We start from the raw sequence: 17,717 nt of genomic DNA on the forward strand, positions 1-17,717 counted from the left end.
CCCTTCTTCTTCCACCTGTCCCCCCGCTTTGCAGGTCCCCTCCCTTCAGGCTCCACAGAGACCCCTCTTCTTCCTACTTTCCACGTCTCGCCCCCACTTCAGGCTCCACGCAGACCCCCCTTCGTCCTCCGTCCCACGCCTGCCCCTCCCCCTCCCCCCCCCGCCCGGTGGGGGCTCGCGTGTCCTGCCCCCCCCCCCGCCTGGGGCTGCCCTCGCGCCGGGCCCCGGCCTCCTCCCTGCAGCCCCGCGGGGCGGCCGCGCTCCTCCCCCGGCGCGCGCGCGCACACACGCGCACACACACACACTCACTCGCCCGCGCGCGCCACACACACACACACACACTCACTCACTCACTCCCGCACACGCACACGCCGAGGCAATGCAGCTTTAAAGGGGCCAGTGGCGGCGGGTGCACGTGAGGCCGGGCGCTTCCCCTCCATCGCGCCGCGCTGCCGGGGCGGCGAGAGGATGGAGCCGGCGGGCGCCCAACTTTGATCCCCGGCGGGGGGCGGCGGCGGCGGCGGGGCGGGAGAGCCGGGCGCGCAGCCCATGCGGTGAGGAGGAGGAGGCGGAGGCGGAGGAGGAGGCTGCGAGCCGGGGGCACCCTCGCCCATGCCCGCTCGCCTCGTAGGCACCGAAGCGCCGGCGCCGGAGACCATGGGGCAGCGGGCGCTGCTGCCGCTGCTGCTGGCGGGGCTGCTGGCGGAGGCTCTGGGCGGCTTCCCCAACACCATCAGCATCGGTAAGCGGGCAACTTGAGCCGAGTTGTTGCCTCCCCCCTCGGGCTTTGCCCCCCGACTCTGCCCTGCGGACCTTGCAGCCCCAGACCCCCTCCCCCGGCCCCCCGAGGAGGCGCCTAGGGGACCGCTTGCATGCTGGCGGGTGGGAGACTTGCTTGGTGAGGATCCCACGGAAGTTTCCCCCCCCCCCAATTATTTTAGCCCCTTCCTCAGGCGGCGGTGGCAGGTGCCGTGGGCCATTTGCAGAGGCGGAGGGGGCTGTGTTGGTTTGGGAGGACCAAGCGAAGGCATCGCCGAAATAATCAATCGCCTGCCTGCTTCCCAATGTCACCAGCGGGGTAGGGGGACGGGCCCGTAATGTAGTTTTGATCGCCGCTTAGCTGCACGAGCCGTGCCCTGCGTCTGGGCTTGGCGACTCCGAGCCATTCCCGCACGCCTGTTTTTATGCGTTGGCCTGGCTAATGACAGAGAGGATTGACCCGTGTTCCTGTGATATCATCCCCCGAAGGGAAAACGTTGTACGTGGCAAAGGAAATGGTGGGGGGCACCAAAGGTTAACGGTATAGATGAAGCTATAAAGGCGAGCGCTAAAGGTGTGACCGCCTGTGCTGGAAGTCGAAGAACAAGCAAGTTAAACTTGATTTTTCTCCTACCTTTGCGGCAGTCTGTGGAAAGGCTGCTCACAGCACTGTAAAACGTCACTAGCGCTATATCTATGTGTGTGAGGTTTGTCTAGGGCACAGCCAAATTTTAGCAACCCAGGCTCCTCAACTTAGGCTGCCAATCCACATTTAAGCACCTCAATAAAAGTGGCTTGATTTTTTTTAGAGGTGTCACTTTGAAAGACCAACAGCTGTCATTGCCTTCAGTGTAATTTTGAGGGTGTTCTTTACCATACATGAATATCAGGACACTTTTTAAATTCTTATTTAGGTGCCTACAGCTTGCTTTGACTTTAAGGACTCAGGCTTGAAAATCTTGGAGTACGTGCTTAATGCATATACTGTGTGCAGATTTTACATGTGCATGCCCGTTGTAGCTTGTTCTCTTCGGTGTTGCTTAATGTGGCCCTTATGGACACGTATCTTATTCTATGCAATATTGCTAACAAATCGTTTTCAGATATCTTTTTTTCCTTGTATTTTTTCACTGTAGGCGGACTTTTCATGAGAAATACTGTTCAGGAGCACAGTGCTTTCCGATTTGCTGTGCAGTTATACAACACAAACCAAAATATCACAGAAAAGCCCTTCCATTTGAACTATCATGTAGACCACCTGGACTCCTCCAACAGTTTTTCAGTGACTAATGCTTGTAAGTAAATATATGTTTCTCCTAATTTAGTGCACTGGGGTTCCTGGTTGCATTTTTTTGAACTGCTCCCTGATATATTGGAGTTTGGATGAATACTTCATAGGTTGCAGTGCAACAAATGTGCATATGACAACAGGTTTAATGGATTTAGAGCATTGCATGGTTAGATGATATTGCAGGGAAAGTTTTTCACCACATTTCTTCCCTTTAAAAATGTCACTGTTTAGGGGTTTTTTTGTTTCCTTTGTAGAGGTAATATAGTTTATTTATCAAAGCGTGATGTGTGGTCTTAGGTTGGTACAGCTGTGCTGATGATACATACCACTTTCTTGTTAAGGCTACAGCTTAGCTGTAGGAAAAAGCAGAATTTGACAAGTACTACAAGTGTAAGAAATAAAACATGGAAAAGGCTGTTTGCAAGTGACCTTGAAGAGATGGAACTGGATGGGCTTACTGACCTCCTTCTGTCCTAAAATAGCTTTCTTTCCTACTCTGAAAATCTTGATTTAAAAACCAATGAGACCACAGACTGATGAATACTATTAAAGCAGGAGATCTTAGCATTATGAAACATTGCTCAGCATAAGCAGTGCTTGCATTTCACTGGGGTTTTTTTTAATAGTAATTGATTCAAAATATGGCTTTGAGGGGTATTTGTATGGATTGAAAAATAAGCCCCCTTTCTGGAAGGCTGTCATGGGTTCTGCATTTAAGAAAGCATTACATTATCTGTAGAAGTTCTTAAATGTTTGTTTTATTTTGTGTTTTGGGGGGGTTTTTATATCTGAAGGAAGTTTGTATATGGCTTTAAACATAATCACAGCACGTTCACAAATGGAAGGATAGTTACCATTAGGTAACTGTATGAATTCAATGAGTAGACAGAGGTAGTTAGCTGTATTGGTCTGAAGTCGGGCAGAAAGCAGGGCAGCGTAGCACCTTACAGGCTAATTTGCTCAGAAATTCGTGAGTTTTCCTATGTGACAGCCTATTTCATCAGATGCTCTATCAGATTTATCACATCTGACAAAGGAAGCTGGCGCCTTCGAAAGCTTATGAATTTCTACACAACTTAAGTCTCCAAGGTACCACCCTGCCCTGCTCTGCTTGTAGATGCGTTGATATACTATGCAGTTTGTACAGAGATTTGTCTGTATGACCTAGAATTTATGAATACAATGTACCAACTGCTGTTTTAAAATCTTAGACAACTTTGTACAATAAATAAGAAGCCTGACTGGTACAGTAAAAAGCACTGTTATGGAAAAAAGCACAGTACTATTATGTAATATTTTGTCAACTGAGAATTTGAAAGTTTAGGACAGTGCCAGTTCTTGTATTTTGTAATTTCGTAGGCGCAAACCCTTAACTTTTCCTTGTTTATGGCACAATAGTTTGTATGCAGCCTCTCTCCTTGTGACTTAAACGTGTTATTTTTTTGTTAGAAAGGCCAGACAACCATATAATTTATCCTCCTTTACATACAAAATATTTTGTGGAAAACAGAATAATTTAAAAGTTTTATATTGTAAGGAAATCTTTGCAAAACATATGGGTTGCCTTTCTAATGCATACCCCTTGTGACTCCTTTCTGTTAGTGCATCCCTAGCCTTTTGAAGGGTTTTGGATTAGGAGTTTTACAAGTTTTTTTTAAATATTATATAATACCCAATTATGATATTTGGCAAAGTGTTAAAAGGTACCAAATCTTATGTCTGTATTTTCATCTTATTGTACTAATCCTATCCTTCCTCAACAGCTTTTACGACAAACATCTGACTATTAATCCTTAATCAGTGTAATCCCTTCAAGAGGCTGTATCTCAAACATAGTTTCCTAAATATCAATTATATGGACTTAAACTAAATACATTAATCTGGTAGGGTTATTAACTATTAATTGTTTTTTTTTTTAGCTTCTATCAGTACTTCTTTACAGATCCCTCTAAGATAAGTGAACCATACTTCTATTCAAAAACAGCCAATGTATTATTTAGTGTATTCCTAATCTTCCAACAGGAAATGATTTTTCACATTGTCTAGTCAAAAGTGATGGCAATTTAGCAATGTACGAGTTGGTTTTCTGTACTGACCTGAGCACGGTGCTGCATATTCTAGTGAAGATATTAGTGCAGTGAAATTTGGAAAAAGTTAAATCCCTGGAGACCCCTTAGTACAGGGAATATCAATCTGCAAGGAAATATTAAACAATATGTAAGCATGGGTAAATAAATAGATGAAAGGAAATGAAAAGGTGACCTTGTCAGTAGCTATGCCAACAGTGTAATATACTGTAAATAAAAAAAAAAGCTACTTACAATCCATCCCACTGAACACTTGGGTCTTTACAGCTACAGATAAATAACTAGAAGGGCTGTCATTCTTTTCAGATCTGCAGGCAATTGTCTTTGAAAGTCAGAACGCTCATACATACCAATCCACTGGGATAACCTAATGGCTGATCACACTACATGGCTAACATGTAAAGCTGTCTGGCCTAAGTATTCCCAATCAGATCATCACTTCTTAATGGAGGAGTAGATCATTTCAGGGTACTGGCATATAACTGAGAGAACTCTCTTCTGACAACATTTTTAGTCCTCTTGAAAATAAGAATCAATTGTCTCAAGTGCTGTCACCCAGGCTTGTGATCAATAACTTACAATTGGCAGGGATCCATAGGAGAGAAACCTGCAGTGACTCCACAGACGGCCATTGCCCGTGAGAGTCGGTGTGCCTGACTTTGGGAGGGTGTGCTGGCAAGAAATTGAGGGGGCAGTGAGTGACAAGACCTGTGTATTGCTCAAGCGTGTGTGTTAGCATCCATAAACCATTGCATTCAGTGGCTCCACTGTTCTGGAGTACTTTGATAGCAGGTATAGGTCATGTGCACGCATGTCTTGAACAGGTAGGTGTCCTGCAGAGGAAAAACACTCCTTCACAGGCAAGCAGTTTTCTATCCTAATCCCCTCCCTTCTCAGCTAAAACTCTGCATAATCAGATCTCCCTGTCTACTCTCTGAATACCCTCCTTCGGTATTAGGACAGATATGTCTACAGAATCTATCCATCCACTGATTTATGTTTTTGGTTTTTTTTAATTCAGATGTATGATCTCCATAGATAGAGAGGGAATGCAGATACTCAACTGAGAATGTAATTTTTTTTTTTTTTCAGAAGAAAAGTGAGTTAAACTTTATGGGTGGGTTTTTGTGGAGCGATTACGTATTCTAACACACACGTGCTCACCCATCTGCAGAGAAAATGAAAATTGAGGAAGCTATTTTGAGCTGAATCTAAATAAAAGCAGGTAAAACACAGATGTTACATCATTTCTTCAAGACAGAGTGAGCTGTCTTTATCAAAATAATTTGCATGAAACAGCTCAAATGTATAACTTCATCACTGAAGCATGTTGCAGGTAACCTCTAATAGAGTATGTTAGTATTACTATTGAATTATGCTTTGTGTTCCGTAGATCATATTCCCTAGAAATAACCTGCCTATGTCTTTCTGCTCTGCACTTGTAGTGCACTATACTACATTGCTCTAGCCTCTGCAGTGTCAGCTCATTAGCACACAGATCTCATATTCCCTCTCTGCACTGTCATTGCAAAAATTGCTGTTGTACACCTTTACAGCCAACAAATGTGCTCTTGGATTATGTACGGTTTGCAAGAAACATTTAGAGAAGCAAGCCCAACCTTTCTGTAATTCCCCATGGAATTTTTCTAGGGAACGCATTAGGTTTTTATAAAAATCTGTTGATCATGTAATGCTGGTGTTGGGATGTGTCAGAGAGAAAAGGACTTTGATTACACAATCAAATTAATCCACAGACTCTCTCCTAACTCAACCTGACCTGTCAGCTGTAAATTCCTATCCCATTAATTTTTCTAAGTCATTTTTCTTATATCTTTCAAACCCAGGAGTCTCTCCTTATATTTTAACAAATGGTGATGTGTACTATCTTTACCACAGACATTCATTCTTTAACAAACCAAAGAGAGAGGAAGAAGAGTATAATTACCTAATTATCCTAATTTGCTAGGATCCATTTAACTATTTGTTTGGGTACTTTCTTGGGTGTAGCACGTGTGTCTTTGGTTGAATATTGTTTTTTGTTCTACTTCCCTTCTGTATTTAATCTTCTGAAACTAAGTATGGTAGGATTTCATAGAAGCAGCACCTGGTTTTGGCCACCACAATATCATTATAGAAATAGACACAACAGAAATGATAAGAGGTGCTATTTCCTGCATATATTGTTCCTTCTCCCCCAGCACATAGCATATACATGCACATACCCCCCCCCACACACACATGCACGTTAGGCGTATCTCAGCATTTATTTCTGCCAGTGGGAAGACAATGTGCGTTCCTTGCATCTCTGCTCTCTTTGGCCAGCTGGCAAAAGACACTGATGCTGAAAATGGTCAGTCAGGACTTACCCTTGTCTCTCTCAAGCTCAGGCAAAGTTTAGGCCCAGCCCTGGGGCTTTCTGTAAAGGCTTGTTCATTGCCTTCCTAGCTTTTATAGGGAATGGGTTGTGGGTTGTCTCAGTCCTCAGTCTTGGCAAAACACTTTGAAATGTGCTTTCAAAATAATCTTGTTCCGAACAGATTAAACAAATAGCTTTATTGCTGTGGAAATTACGGATCATTCTATTTTACCATTCTGTTGGAAAGAAAAATACCATGTTCAATCAATTGTTAAAGCTTTTGTAGTTTGGAGTCTATGGAATGACAGCAAAAAGTTGTTTCCAACTAAAAGTTATAACTATTTAATGGAAGAGAAGAGAGTTTCTCATTAAGCTTATGGTGATTTTATTATTGTTAGCAAGGAACCGTGATGCTTTAAATGAAGTTTTATTAATATTTTTAATTTGATTTTAAAATAGACAGAATAGCTTTCCTCTTCTCTCTCTCTCTCTCTCTCTGTGTGTTTTTTTTTTTTTTGGTTTTTTTTTTTTTAGTTGTTATGATTTAATTCCTTTGATACTGTACAGATTGAGGGAGAAATCCAGTTTGAGTAAATATTTGTATACTGCGCTCTGTAAGTGTGCATGGTGCTTTACCAAATGAACAAACACCACGCAGAATCCTGTTGATGGCCTTTCAATTTACACTGGTTCTGGGACAAGGTCTGAAAAGCTCAACAAATGGTCTTATTTATTCCAGTGGGACTAGACAGCTCCCTCTCCTGGGAAGGGTTGATCTTTAATCCCTGACAGTTTTAAAACAATCCAGTTCCAGAAGAACATGGAGACTCCCTCATGATGAGTTGAGCAATGGGCAAAAGGCTTTTAAAAAGAATTTATTGAGAGAGGTCTTGGAAACTGGTCAAAAAGCCATTAGCATCAGTAGGTTTCTTTCCTACGAGTTCAGTGGACATTGGACCAAGCCCTTTAGAGCTTGGGAAGTGGGGCTCTCCTGTAAGAAGTTCTTGAAGGCACATCAGTGAGGTGGGTTTTCTTTCTCTCTCTCTCTTGCACAATCCAGCAATTCCATATTTTCCTATTTCAAAAGTTTAAAATGCCCACTTTGTCATGACTGTTTTACAGATCTAGTTAAGGCTCATTGCAGAGTCTGGTTAGGTGTTATTGGTAAGTCAGTGTTAGTTTTGTAGTGAGCTCAGTGGAAAAAAAATATCTGCAAGTGCTGTTTCTGAGACATGTCTGTTTTGGAAATGGTTAACGTTCACAGTTTGGTATATAGATCATGATTTAGATGATGCCATTGTTTGTGGAAGCTTTTAGAAGATAATCAGTGCTTTCAGCCATAACTGGGTCTTTTTCTGTCTTCTATATTTTTGTGAATATGATATACCCGTGGTTGAGGGTGGATCCAGGCAGGGGGCAATGGTTAAGTTGCACCTTCCCCTTTGATTCCCACTCCACCCAGACTTCAAAACCAGCTGCCTGGGAGGGTCAGCAGCATTTCTGTTCAGGCTGTGCTTAGGGAATCAGTTGACTTCATATGCCATTTATAATCTACCTAATTCCTGCTAATCTCTTCGCTCTCCCCTCTCTCCCCTTTAATGGCCTTGATGTTGTACAATTCAGATTATTCTTTCTTCTGCTGTTTTGCTGTTAGACATTCCTGGTAATGTCTGTCTTCTATTTTGCATCCCTGCAGACTGTTTTTAACTCTAGTTAAAAACCTTAATTCAGGTGTGGAAATATTAACTAACTCAGGTGTAGAAATGACTCACAGTGATGTTCTGGAGGCACTGTCAAGACGCTCAAGATTTTGTTTTACAAATTGAATAGGAGATGTATATTTAACTGTGATGACTGCAGGATTAATGAAACACTATTCTTTTTGCCTGTTTTTGCCAATTTTATTTTGGTTTTTATTTACATTGAATAATCTAGCAAATTAGTGAACATTCCAATTTAATTTATATTTGTTTTGGCTTTGATCTTAAAGTGAATAATATAGTGTAAACCCCTAGCATATTGGTAAAGCATCTAGTTTCTGTTTAACTGGAAAGAAATGTGTTATCCGTGACTTATGTGCCACGCCATCTGCACCCCTTTTTCAAAATCCTGCGTCTGCCTATGGCCATGAAACTGAGGTTGTCTCTAAATAGCAGAGAAATAATACATGCTGAATGTTGTTCCCGTTCTACTTCAGAATAGTAACACTTTCCTCCTCTAGAAACTTCTGCAGCCTATTGACTGCAGCAGCAGCCACTGTTTCCTTGTGCCTCCCCCTGTGCGGTCCCCCTGCTCGTGTCACTGAAAAGCAGTTAACGCAGAAGACGGGGTGGCTCTTTCTTCTCCTCCCTCCTTTTTGTGACCTAGTCTTAATGCTAAAATGAAGAAATGTTACAAATGTAGACATGGTAACAGTTTTTTCAAGGATCCGAGCAGGGTGGAATAGAATTGCCCCGAGAAACTTAGACAGCAAAGTGCCACTTAGCTGCCTAATCAGTGGAATGGGATCTGGCCCTTTGCATCCTTGCCAAAATAACATGTACAGCCTTAGGATGGTCCCAGAACCGCACATATTCCAACTGTATAGTGGACCAAAGGAAAAATCTGCAGCTTTCCACCTGAAATTTGTGATGCTCTTGGAGGGGAGGAGAGCTCCTTTTTATTAGTAAAGTCTCTTGCCTTCCACATTCATGGCTCCATACTTAAGGCCTGGTCTACGTTCCTACAACACAGGTTTTTCATGGGCTGTGGAAGAAGACCTGCATGCCATATGCTTACCTGACTGTTGGGAGGAGAAACCATCTCTACTAGGGGCACTGTTGGCTCCTGGCTTCCCCTATTCAGATGTGCTGATGGTGCTGAAATCGGAATCTGTGGTGGTTAATTAGCAAGATACATAGTGCAAGTGATTTTTGTGGCTGGTTGCCTTCCCTTTTTTCCTCCTGACTTCCACTTCAGAGATGTCAGTCAGAGGAAGGATGTCTAAATATTAGTCATGCTTTTGGAGACTCCAAGTACTGTGTAGAGTTCTCAGTGCCATGCCATTGGAGAACATAAGTGTAGTTTGTTGGCTAATTCTAGCATTAAAATGACCCTCAGATTAGGGTACCAAGTTTCTATGAGTTAGCAACCATAGCAGCGGTTGAACTTACAGCTCAGTCTGGCTGTTGAGCAGATAGATGACAAAACACCTATTGACCACAGTGGTGAAGAATGAATCCCAGAGAAGACGATGGCAATAAGAATCCTGATTCTCAGACTGCTGAGAGGTTGACTTAAGACCTAACATTGAGTCTTACAATGCCCTGAGCACACTTAGCTCATTGACTACTCATTGGCTCCTAGTTAAATTAATGGGAGCAGGGGAGTTGAGGGCCCTCAGCCCTTGGCAGGACCAGTGCTTTTCAATCAGTATTTCCATGCAGGGCCTAATTATTTTTCAAATGAGTAACCAAGTGATTGTAAAGAATTTCACAGTTGCTGTATCGTGACCTGGCTCTGTTTGTAAGCATGATACGGACTCTCAAATCTATTTTTAAGGTAATTCATTTATTTTTGCAGCAGGTGAGCCTACCCTGAGCTACCTAAACTAGACTGCTGTGTCAAATTAATTCCTGAAAAACATGCAAGATGTTGTGTTTTGTTCTGTTTTTTTTCTAGGGCTTCATAATCGATGTCACCAAGTTCAGTTTCTAATGACACATGGTAGTCATCAAACTGAAGTTTATATGCATTTGTTGTCTCCCGATAGTTAGATGGAAGCTAATTAGCATTCTTTGGTTTGTGAACTACTGATCTGAGGTCCAACCTTGCTCTAAATCTGAAATGGTATCGAGCCGATGGTTAGGGATTGTAAATCACCCTTTAAGTGTAATACACTTTGTGTACATATGTATATATTGTTTTATTCAAGTGTTTGATCCATAGTTCAGCCATTGTCCCTACACCATTAGTGCACTGGTGTCATAGGAGTCTTCCCTGGGTAAAAGCTGCATGACTGAGCCCTCAATATAGCTTTGTTTTCTTTTCTTTTTAAATCCTTATCTAAAGATGTCTGTTTCTGTTACTGTTTCTTGGTAACATGACTAAGACTGCATGAGATATTTTAGCCTGTTAAGAAGAAATATGCAATCCCAGCTATCCCTGTTTACTTCAGATTCCTTCCCATCAAGCAGACTTGGCCATAAACACAGCTTTAAATGTTTTTTCTGCATACCCTGAGGTACCAGGCATGGCTTATGAATGCTGTGATGGTGGGATTGGATGGAGCATCCCACAGGAGCACGCCTCCCCTCCCCCCACCGCGTGCTTGGCAGCGAACCCAGAAGTAGACTGGGCGTACTTCCGGTCCACTTCTGGATCCACCACTGAGTGTGCTGGGGGGCACCCCCAGGCTCAGCGATCAGCTGCAGAGGTACCCCGGGGACCCCCAGATCCAGGAGCCACCAGTTGCCAAGCCAGGAGTGGGGGGGGCCCTCCAGTGCATTCCCCAGCAGACCTGGAAGTGGACTGGAAATGCTTCTGGTCCACTCCCAGGTCTGCTGCCGAGCACTCTGGGTTCTGATTCAATTCAGAGAGATTAAAGGGTCTTCTGATTTGATTTGATTTGGATTTGGAGATTCTGCCACCAAATCGGGCCGAATCTCCGCTGAATCGAATCAGCGACTGAAGAGGTTTGCACAGCCCTAATGGTTATAGCTGTATTAGTGTTTGATTTATTTTTCTTTCTTCTTCTTCTTCCCTCCCTCCCCACTCCGCTCAATTCGTTTGTAGCTATGAAAAATTTAAAATGAAAAAGTAGTAGTAGTTTTGGATCAACCAAAATTAATTGTTTTAAAACAAACAAACAAAAAAAACCCTTGGGTTTTAACTTTGTTAAATGTTAAAGAGTTTTTCTAACACAACTGATCTGTCCATGTGAAGCTTCATTTTTACAAATTGAGTCAAAAGGTAGACATGAACCACTTTGGGTATTTGGTTGGATGGCCTCTTTTCTTTTCTTGAAAATGTTATTTTTTTCTGACTGAAACCATTTGGTGAAGTTAGCATGAGATTCTGAAATATTCCAGTGAAATTGAATCATTATTTGGGTGAGAGAAACTTTTCACTGAAAATATTCTCCTAATGGCACATAATAAATGGGATGAAGGAAGATAACTTGCTGCATTTTGGAAGAAGCATCCTGTACTTTTTTGCTTTTATTTTATTTACACACACACACGGGGAGAGTTTGCAAACTAATCTATCCAGTCTACCACAAAGCCCTGAATAAATAGGTGGGCCTTGCATTATGTCTGTAGGGTCCATAAAATTGGACTTTGTTGGGTTGAGGAGCATAGATTACCTTATCTGTATTTCTGTTTTACTGTCTAGCTTACTTTACTCTGGCTATCTCATTTAGGGCTAACTCGGGTATCTCCAGACTAAATACAGTTTCCAAGCTCTATAGCACTTAAGATGTTCTGTTAGAAGAATATACATTCATGTGCACTGGGAATACCTCACTGACTAGCATATTATTGTGCTTTAAAACAGTTGTAAATCACATGCAGTGATGCATACTAGCAACTTTGAGAGGACTTTTGAGACCTAAATATACTTGTATCTCACTGCTGCACTATTTATATAAAAAAAAAAAAAATGGCCCTTCCAGATGTACAGATTGAAAAACACAGGTGGTCCATGGGCATGCTGAGTCTGATTCTGATCTCATTTACCCCCGTGTAAATGCGGAGTAACTCATGCAGTTAAACTAGTATGGAACCAGTATGAGAACAAATGGCCCACAGTGTAATGTTAGACATGCTTTCCTTTTGAAACTCTGGAGGATGTCACAAAAAGTTCACACTGTCATGTTGCCGTGTAAATGGCAGTGAGTTCCTCAGAAGTATCGTAATAGACTGCAGAATCTGCCGAAGAAAGATTTTGTTTTTTCAGTTGAAACACTCGTAAATCGAGCATTCTTCAGTGCAGAATACTGACCTAGCTTTTAGCCTGTTTCACTTGCTCTCCATTTCTCTGGTTTTTGTGTTTTTTTTTTTCCAAATATGCAATGGGGGTTTTTTTGGGGTTGGTTTTTTTTTTTTCTCGGTATCCATGCCCTCATTAGTGTTTTCTATGTCTGCTCCAGTTTCTGGATTTTGCAACCTCAACTTAATGTACAGAAGGGTTGGGTGAAATCCTGACCTCATTAAAATCAGCAGGAGTTTTGTCATTGACTTTAATGGGAGTCAAATAACACTTGGTGGCGCTTACCTGCATAGGTAAAGTGGTACTGGTGATTGAAGTAGATAGCACTTTCCCCGAGTGAGGATAAAGCAAATAGGACAGTGGACCATGTTCCTCTGCATTTATAGATCAAACAAACCTTGGCATGTTCTTTCATAGTATTCAACGAAGCAAGCTCTTGCTCATGGAAGCTTGTGCTTGTCCGGTTCAGTCTATTAAGTACAGCTTTAGCCTTCTGCATAAACTTGTGACACGGTTGCTTTGACCACCTGTGGTCAAGAGAGCTTTTTTTTTCCCCATGCAGAGTGGAGCTACCTTGATATCCCAATCTAATTTCAGTTTGGGTCATTACCAAATATGCTTCTTTATTTCCTTCAAACTTGTTAAATTTCCCAAACAAACTTTTTGGGGAAAAAATGTTTATGCATTCTTGGTAGTGTCTGCAAATTCCCCATGTTAATAAGTACTCTTTTATTAATCAATTCTAGCGTCTGTTACCCTGGAATGATTTGTCTTGCCTTGTGCCTTCACTCAGATGTGCATGTAACATCCTTTTAGACAGATTTGCAAGCTTTGTTTATATGGAATCCTGTTTTTGTACTATGTGGTGCTTTAAAGCATGTGTCTTGCATGTCAGGTGGGTTGCTGGGTGGCGTTTGATCCTATCTTCAGACTATATCAGTGTTTTAATTACAGTGTTATAATTCCTTAAGGTGTCCCAGATCTTTTGGGCAGTCAAAATTGTGTCATTTATTGATCATTAACTGAGCCTTCAAGAAGACAAAGGATCATGGCATGTCAGAGTTGACCTAATCCTTTCGGTGTTTCCGAGACTGAGCTGAGCTATTCCATATATATATTAAAATATTGAGCGTTTGCAAAAAGTGCCTGAATGTCCTGAATTCTCTTTCTACATTCCAGGTACAGGAAAGTCAGCAGCAGTTTAAGTATCACCAAGGTGCCCTGCCAGTCTCAATCCCAGATGAAATGTACTGTAGAACTGTAAAGTATTATTATCAAAGCAGCTCAATGATCAGGAGGCTGCATGGCTTTGTTCTGTATGAGAAGGGTCTGTAGTGCAGATGCTACCGTCTAACTTATCTGCTGAGCCTGCCAGGAAAGGGGTCAATTAGTGCCAGTTGTAGGGCTGTGGTTTTTGTTACCTGCTGTCCGCTAAGAAATGTTCACTTTGCGCATCATTGAATCAGTTACTACCACCCTGCATTGCTTTCTTAGTCATTACCTAGAACTGAAAGGCTTTATATGCCCTGTTAGCTGTTCTTTGAATCATCCAATGCCCAGGTTTGTTTGTTTGACTTTTTGTTTTGTTTTGTTTTGTTTTGTTTTGTTTTTTTATTTTATTTTATTTTATTTTTTTTTATAACTGTTCAGCTACAGTACAGTTTAATATTCACTTCCTTGGGAAGCAAGCAATGTGACAGAACAGTAATCGCAGCTGCTATTGTACAGATTGATCCTCAATGTAGCAATGGCTAGAAAAAAGGTTAGTCATGTTTAAGCCAATATAATTTTTAAATAATAATGAGCAGGACAACACAAATCCGCAAGACGGAAAAATGTATCAGTTCTCAAAGATTTAGGATCTCCCTATAAATACGTTGCAGATATTGATACTTTCAAAAATGACACTCAAAGCTTTCTTTTGAAAGAGTTGTTGACTTCGTGACTGCAAGAGAGACTCTTCCAGCTTGCAAAGTCTGAGTCCTCAGAGACCCTGAGGCAATATTGCCAACAGGGTTGTGCACCCAGTATTCGTTCAGTCTGGAGAGTTTGCCTAATTCTCAGCATTTTGGAGTTAATGTTATTAATCTTTGCACTATTGATCATCATCATGCCAGAAATGTGCAGCAGATAGGCTTATTTGCTGTGGTGTGATAAGCTCATGTCTTGACCTATTCCATAGATGCAAGGCTGCAAGTTTTGAATGTGCTGATGCTTAAACTTTACTTGTGATGGCCAGAATTGAAAAAGAAGGGTTGAGCATTAGCAAAGGTAAAAGGGATTATTTCATAGTGTTGATGCTTAATTCAAGTTCCACTTGCCGTATGAGCCCTCTGAAATTTTGTGGCTTTCCAAACTCAAATGAGTGTCAAAGAAAGCTGTTTAGCTTCCTACTGGACAGTCTGCCTAAAGGGGCCAGGCACCTTTGCAAAGCTCACCTAGTGGAAGGTTACTCCGTGTGCTGTAGGGGAGTGATGGAGACCTTGGCTCCCATTCCCTGGGGAATCTGTATGAAAAAGCAACTGCTACAGTTTTGTGGTATATAAAACTCAGCGGTTGTGTCTTACAGCAGCATCAGCACCTCCTGGAAGAGGGTAATGAAAAGCTCAATGCTGCTTGATGGGACTGTCCTCTCAGTTCCTAGGGGAAGTGCGGTTGGCTCAAAACCAACGGGTAAAAAAAAAAAAAAAAATTTGAGAGAGAACCTGATAAACTCTAATGATCTGGGGGTTTTCTGCAGGAGAAGAAAGTGTTTGCAGAACTCTAAATCCTAGCTAGATATCCCCAGTTGTATGGAACTGGGGTAGATTGTGGCCAGGTTGCATGGGATGTGGACCTAGGGCCTGAATATTAGAGAGCTGGGGGTGTGTGTGGGTGTGTGTGTGTGTGTGTGTGTGTGTGTAATTGTACTTCTCTGTCAGATCTTGCCAACCCAGATGGGGGCTGCTCCTTTCTTGCAGTCTGCAGAGAGGAGAATATAGAGCTCAATAAGCAAAGCTTTTTCACTTCACAGGAACTGCAAACAGACTGTGAACATTGGGGTTTTTTTTATCTGCCTGAGTTTGCTTTCAACCCTCCAGTCTGAATTTTACTCTGCTTCTCTTCAAGCAATAGGACTTATTTGCATCTCAGAGACTCCATTTGAAGCTGCCATGCTTAACATTGAAATCATTTTTAAATGAGAATTTTGGTGCAGACCCACTTGTCCTCAAACCGGGGCTGGGGCCAAGGCCATTCAGATCACTGCATGAAGCATTCAGTGAATCGGCCCTGACTTTTGGAGTTGTTGCTAAACCTTGACACCATGCTACACCTTGACCCCACCGGCAGGGTTGTTTTCACTGTGGAAATATTCCCCTTTGTGTTTGTAATGGATCTTTAATTAATACAACAAAATTATTTAGCACTTTTTCAGGTTTTAGAAATCAGGCAGGCTTCTCACTAAATTTTGTACCAAAACGAGATTTCTGACATCCTTAATGATGCCCCCTAAAACGAACCAGATGAGCATTATTTATAGAAAAGTGTAGAAATCAGTCAGTCATCTGAACTTGTTTATTTTTGGACAGCCTGGTAAAACTGATGAAATTGCCAGTTGTCTGAAATGCTATCGCCATTTGTTTGAATGAACTGTATTGATTATAGTTACAGGACTATTCATCTCACACTGGCATGCATACAATACATGTATTATAAAAATGTTGTGTCTCTGACAGCCAGGATATGAAATGATACACTAAGTTATGCTTCCTTGTATGCTGTAAATTCAGAGGCTTCTCCTTAATACAGTTTTAGTGCAGGTTTCATTTTGAAAATCTCTTGTAGTTTAAGAGAACTGAGGTTACTTACAAAAGGCATAATTGGGGATTCCCAAAGTGGGCTCAGAAGATTACTATAATGCCTTCAATAGTAGGGGTTAGTTAAGAAATGTATGTTGAAACCAGGTATGAGATGATAAGACTGGGATGAGCTTTAACTGGTATGAACAACTGTCGACTATAGATGCTAAAGAAATTTCATTTTATTAAATGATCTACTGTCAGGTAAAGATGTAAGTGCCTTTTTCAACCCATAATCTGTACATTAAAAGGCAAAAAAAACCCAGTGACAGGATTTTCCAGGCTCATACCTCTTATTCCTGTTCTGATTTTCAGTAGAATCAGCTCTAGGTTGTGTGAGTCTACGTGAGCCTGTCTCACTCATTCATTGCTGTGCTGATGGTGATACCCCAGTTACCCAAGTAGTCCAGTCACCTTCCTCTTACCGTACTGGATTCATCAGAGAGAAGCTCAGCAGATGTCTTTTTGGCAGCTGCTTCTGTGCTTTTCCTAGAGCAATCTGTTATTCTCAATCAGGTCGTTAACCAGGAAAAAGAAAGAAAAGCCCATGCCTGACTTGGATGTTGTGCCCTTTTATTGATGCATTACTGTATCTATGATTGATTGATATTTGTATTGAATTCTGGACACTAACTTCAAGAGTTCTTTTATATACATTTTTCCTTGTAGCTCCCAGGAGAGAACCAAAAATAGATTAATGTGCTCTAAGGGTATTTTTCTTTTGCCATTGTTTTACTAATGGGATTTTTGGAGTAATTCTAGTTGACTCTAAAATTAAGATTGGAGGAACAGAGAGAAGTGTTTCACTAGACACTTTAGACAATAAGCTTTCCACTTGTCAAAAGTTGTTTGAAAGGTCTGGCATAGTTAGAATTAAATGCTCAGTTTTATGAAAGTTTACAACCGTACTTTTAATTTTATGCAAAATATATGACTGGATTTTCAGTTGCTATGAACTGACTTTGGACTACTGGTTTCATTGAACCTAAACTGGTTTACAGCAGTTGAAGATTTGACCCATAATTCTTAAAATATCACTTTTTTTAGAGCACTATGCTGATATAATACTTGATAATTCTCAACCAGCATATTTTTCCTTTATCAGAAGGTTCATTTGATTTGCAATTTTGCATTCTGTTTCCATTATATTTTTACATGTAATATTTTTAATATTTAATATCTGAAATCTGTTCCCAACTACTTTTTTCTTTTCTTTGAATATTAGTAGCTTCAAATGAGGAAGTATTTCCTTACACCACTTTTAAATATGGATTAAAACTTGGGTTAAGTTTTTTGTTTGACTGGTAATTCCAATCATAGTGAACCATTGCTTTTCACCTGACCATTAATGTTCCAGATATTTGTTCTCTTTTCCTTTTGTACCAGTTTCTAGAATGAGTCTAGTGTACCTTGAA

The 17,717-nt window shown here is 41.4% G+C and overlaps 1 protein-coding gene across 6 annotated transcripts in view; it reads left to right on the top strand.

Moving 5' to 3' along the window:
- The first annotated feature begins 297 nt into the window (after window positions 1-297).
- GRIA3 (glutamate ionotropic receptor AMPA type subunit 3) overlaps window positions 298-17,717 on the top strand; it is a 222,216-nt gene continuing 204,796 nt past the window's right edge. For 3 of the 6 annotated variants that reach the window (XR_016443972.1, XM_090061112.1, XM_090061111.1), the window contains exons 1-2: window positions 298-742; window positions 1,896-2,054. Coding sequence is in view for 3 of the 6 variants with exons in the window: in XM_090061112.1 (XP_089917238.1) it covers window positions 613-742; window positions 1,896-2,054 (289 nt within the window). In the remaining 3 variants the exon portion in view is untranslated. The remainder of the gene's footprint in view (window positions 743-1,895; window positions 2,055-17,717) is intronic. The other 3 variants (XR_016443973.1, XR_016443974.1, XM_090061113.1) reach the window with 1 other exon arrangement.

Source organism: Crocodylus siamensis, chromosome 8 (assembly GCF_052110815.1).
Source record: "Crocodylus siamensis isolate JL-2025a chromosome 8, ASM5211081v1, whole genome shotgun sequence".
In the NCBI taxonomy this organism is placed as follows: Eukaryota; Metazoa; Chordata; order Crocodylia; family Crocodylidae; genus Crocodylus; species Crocodylus siamensis.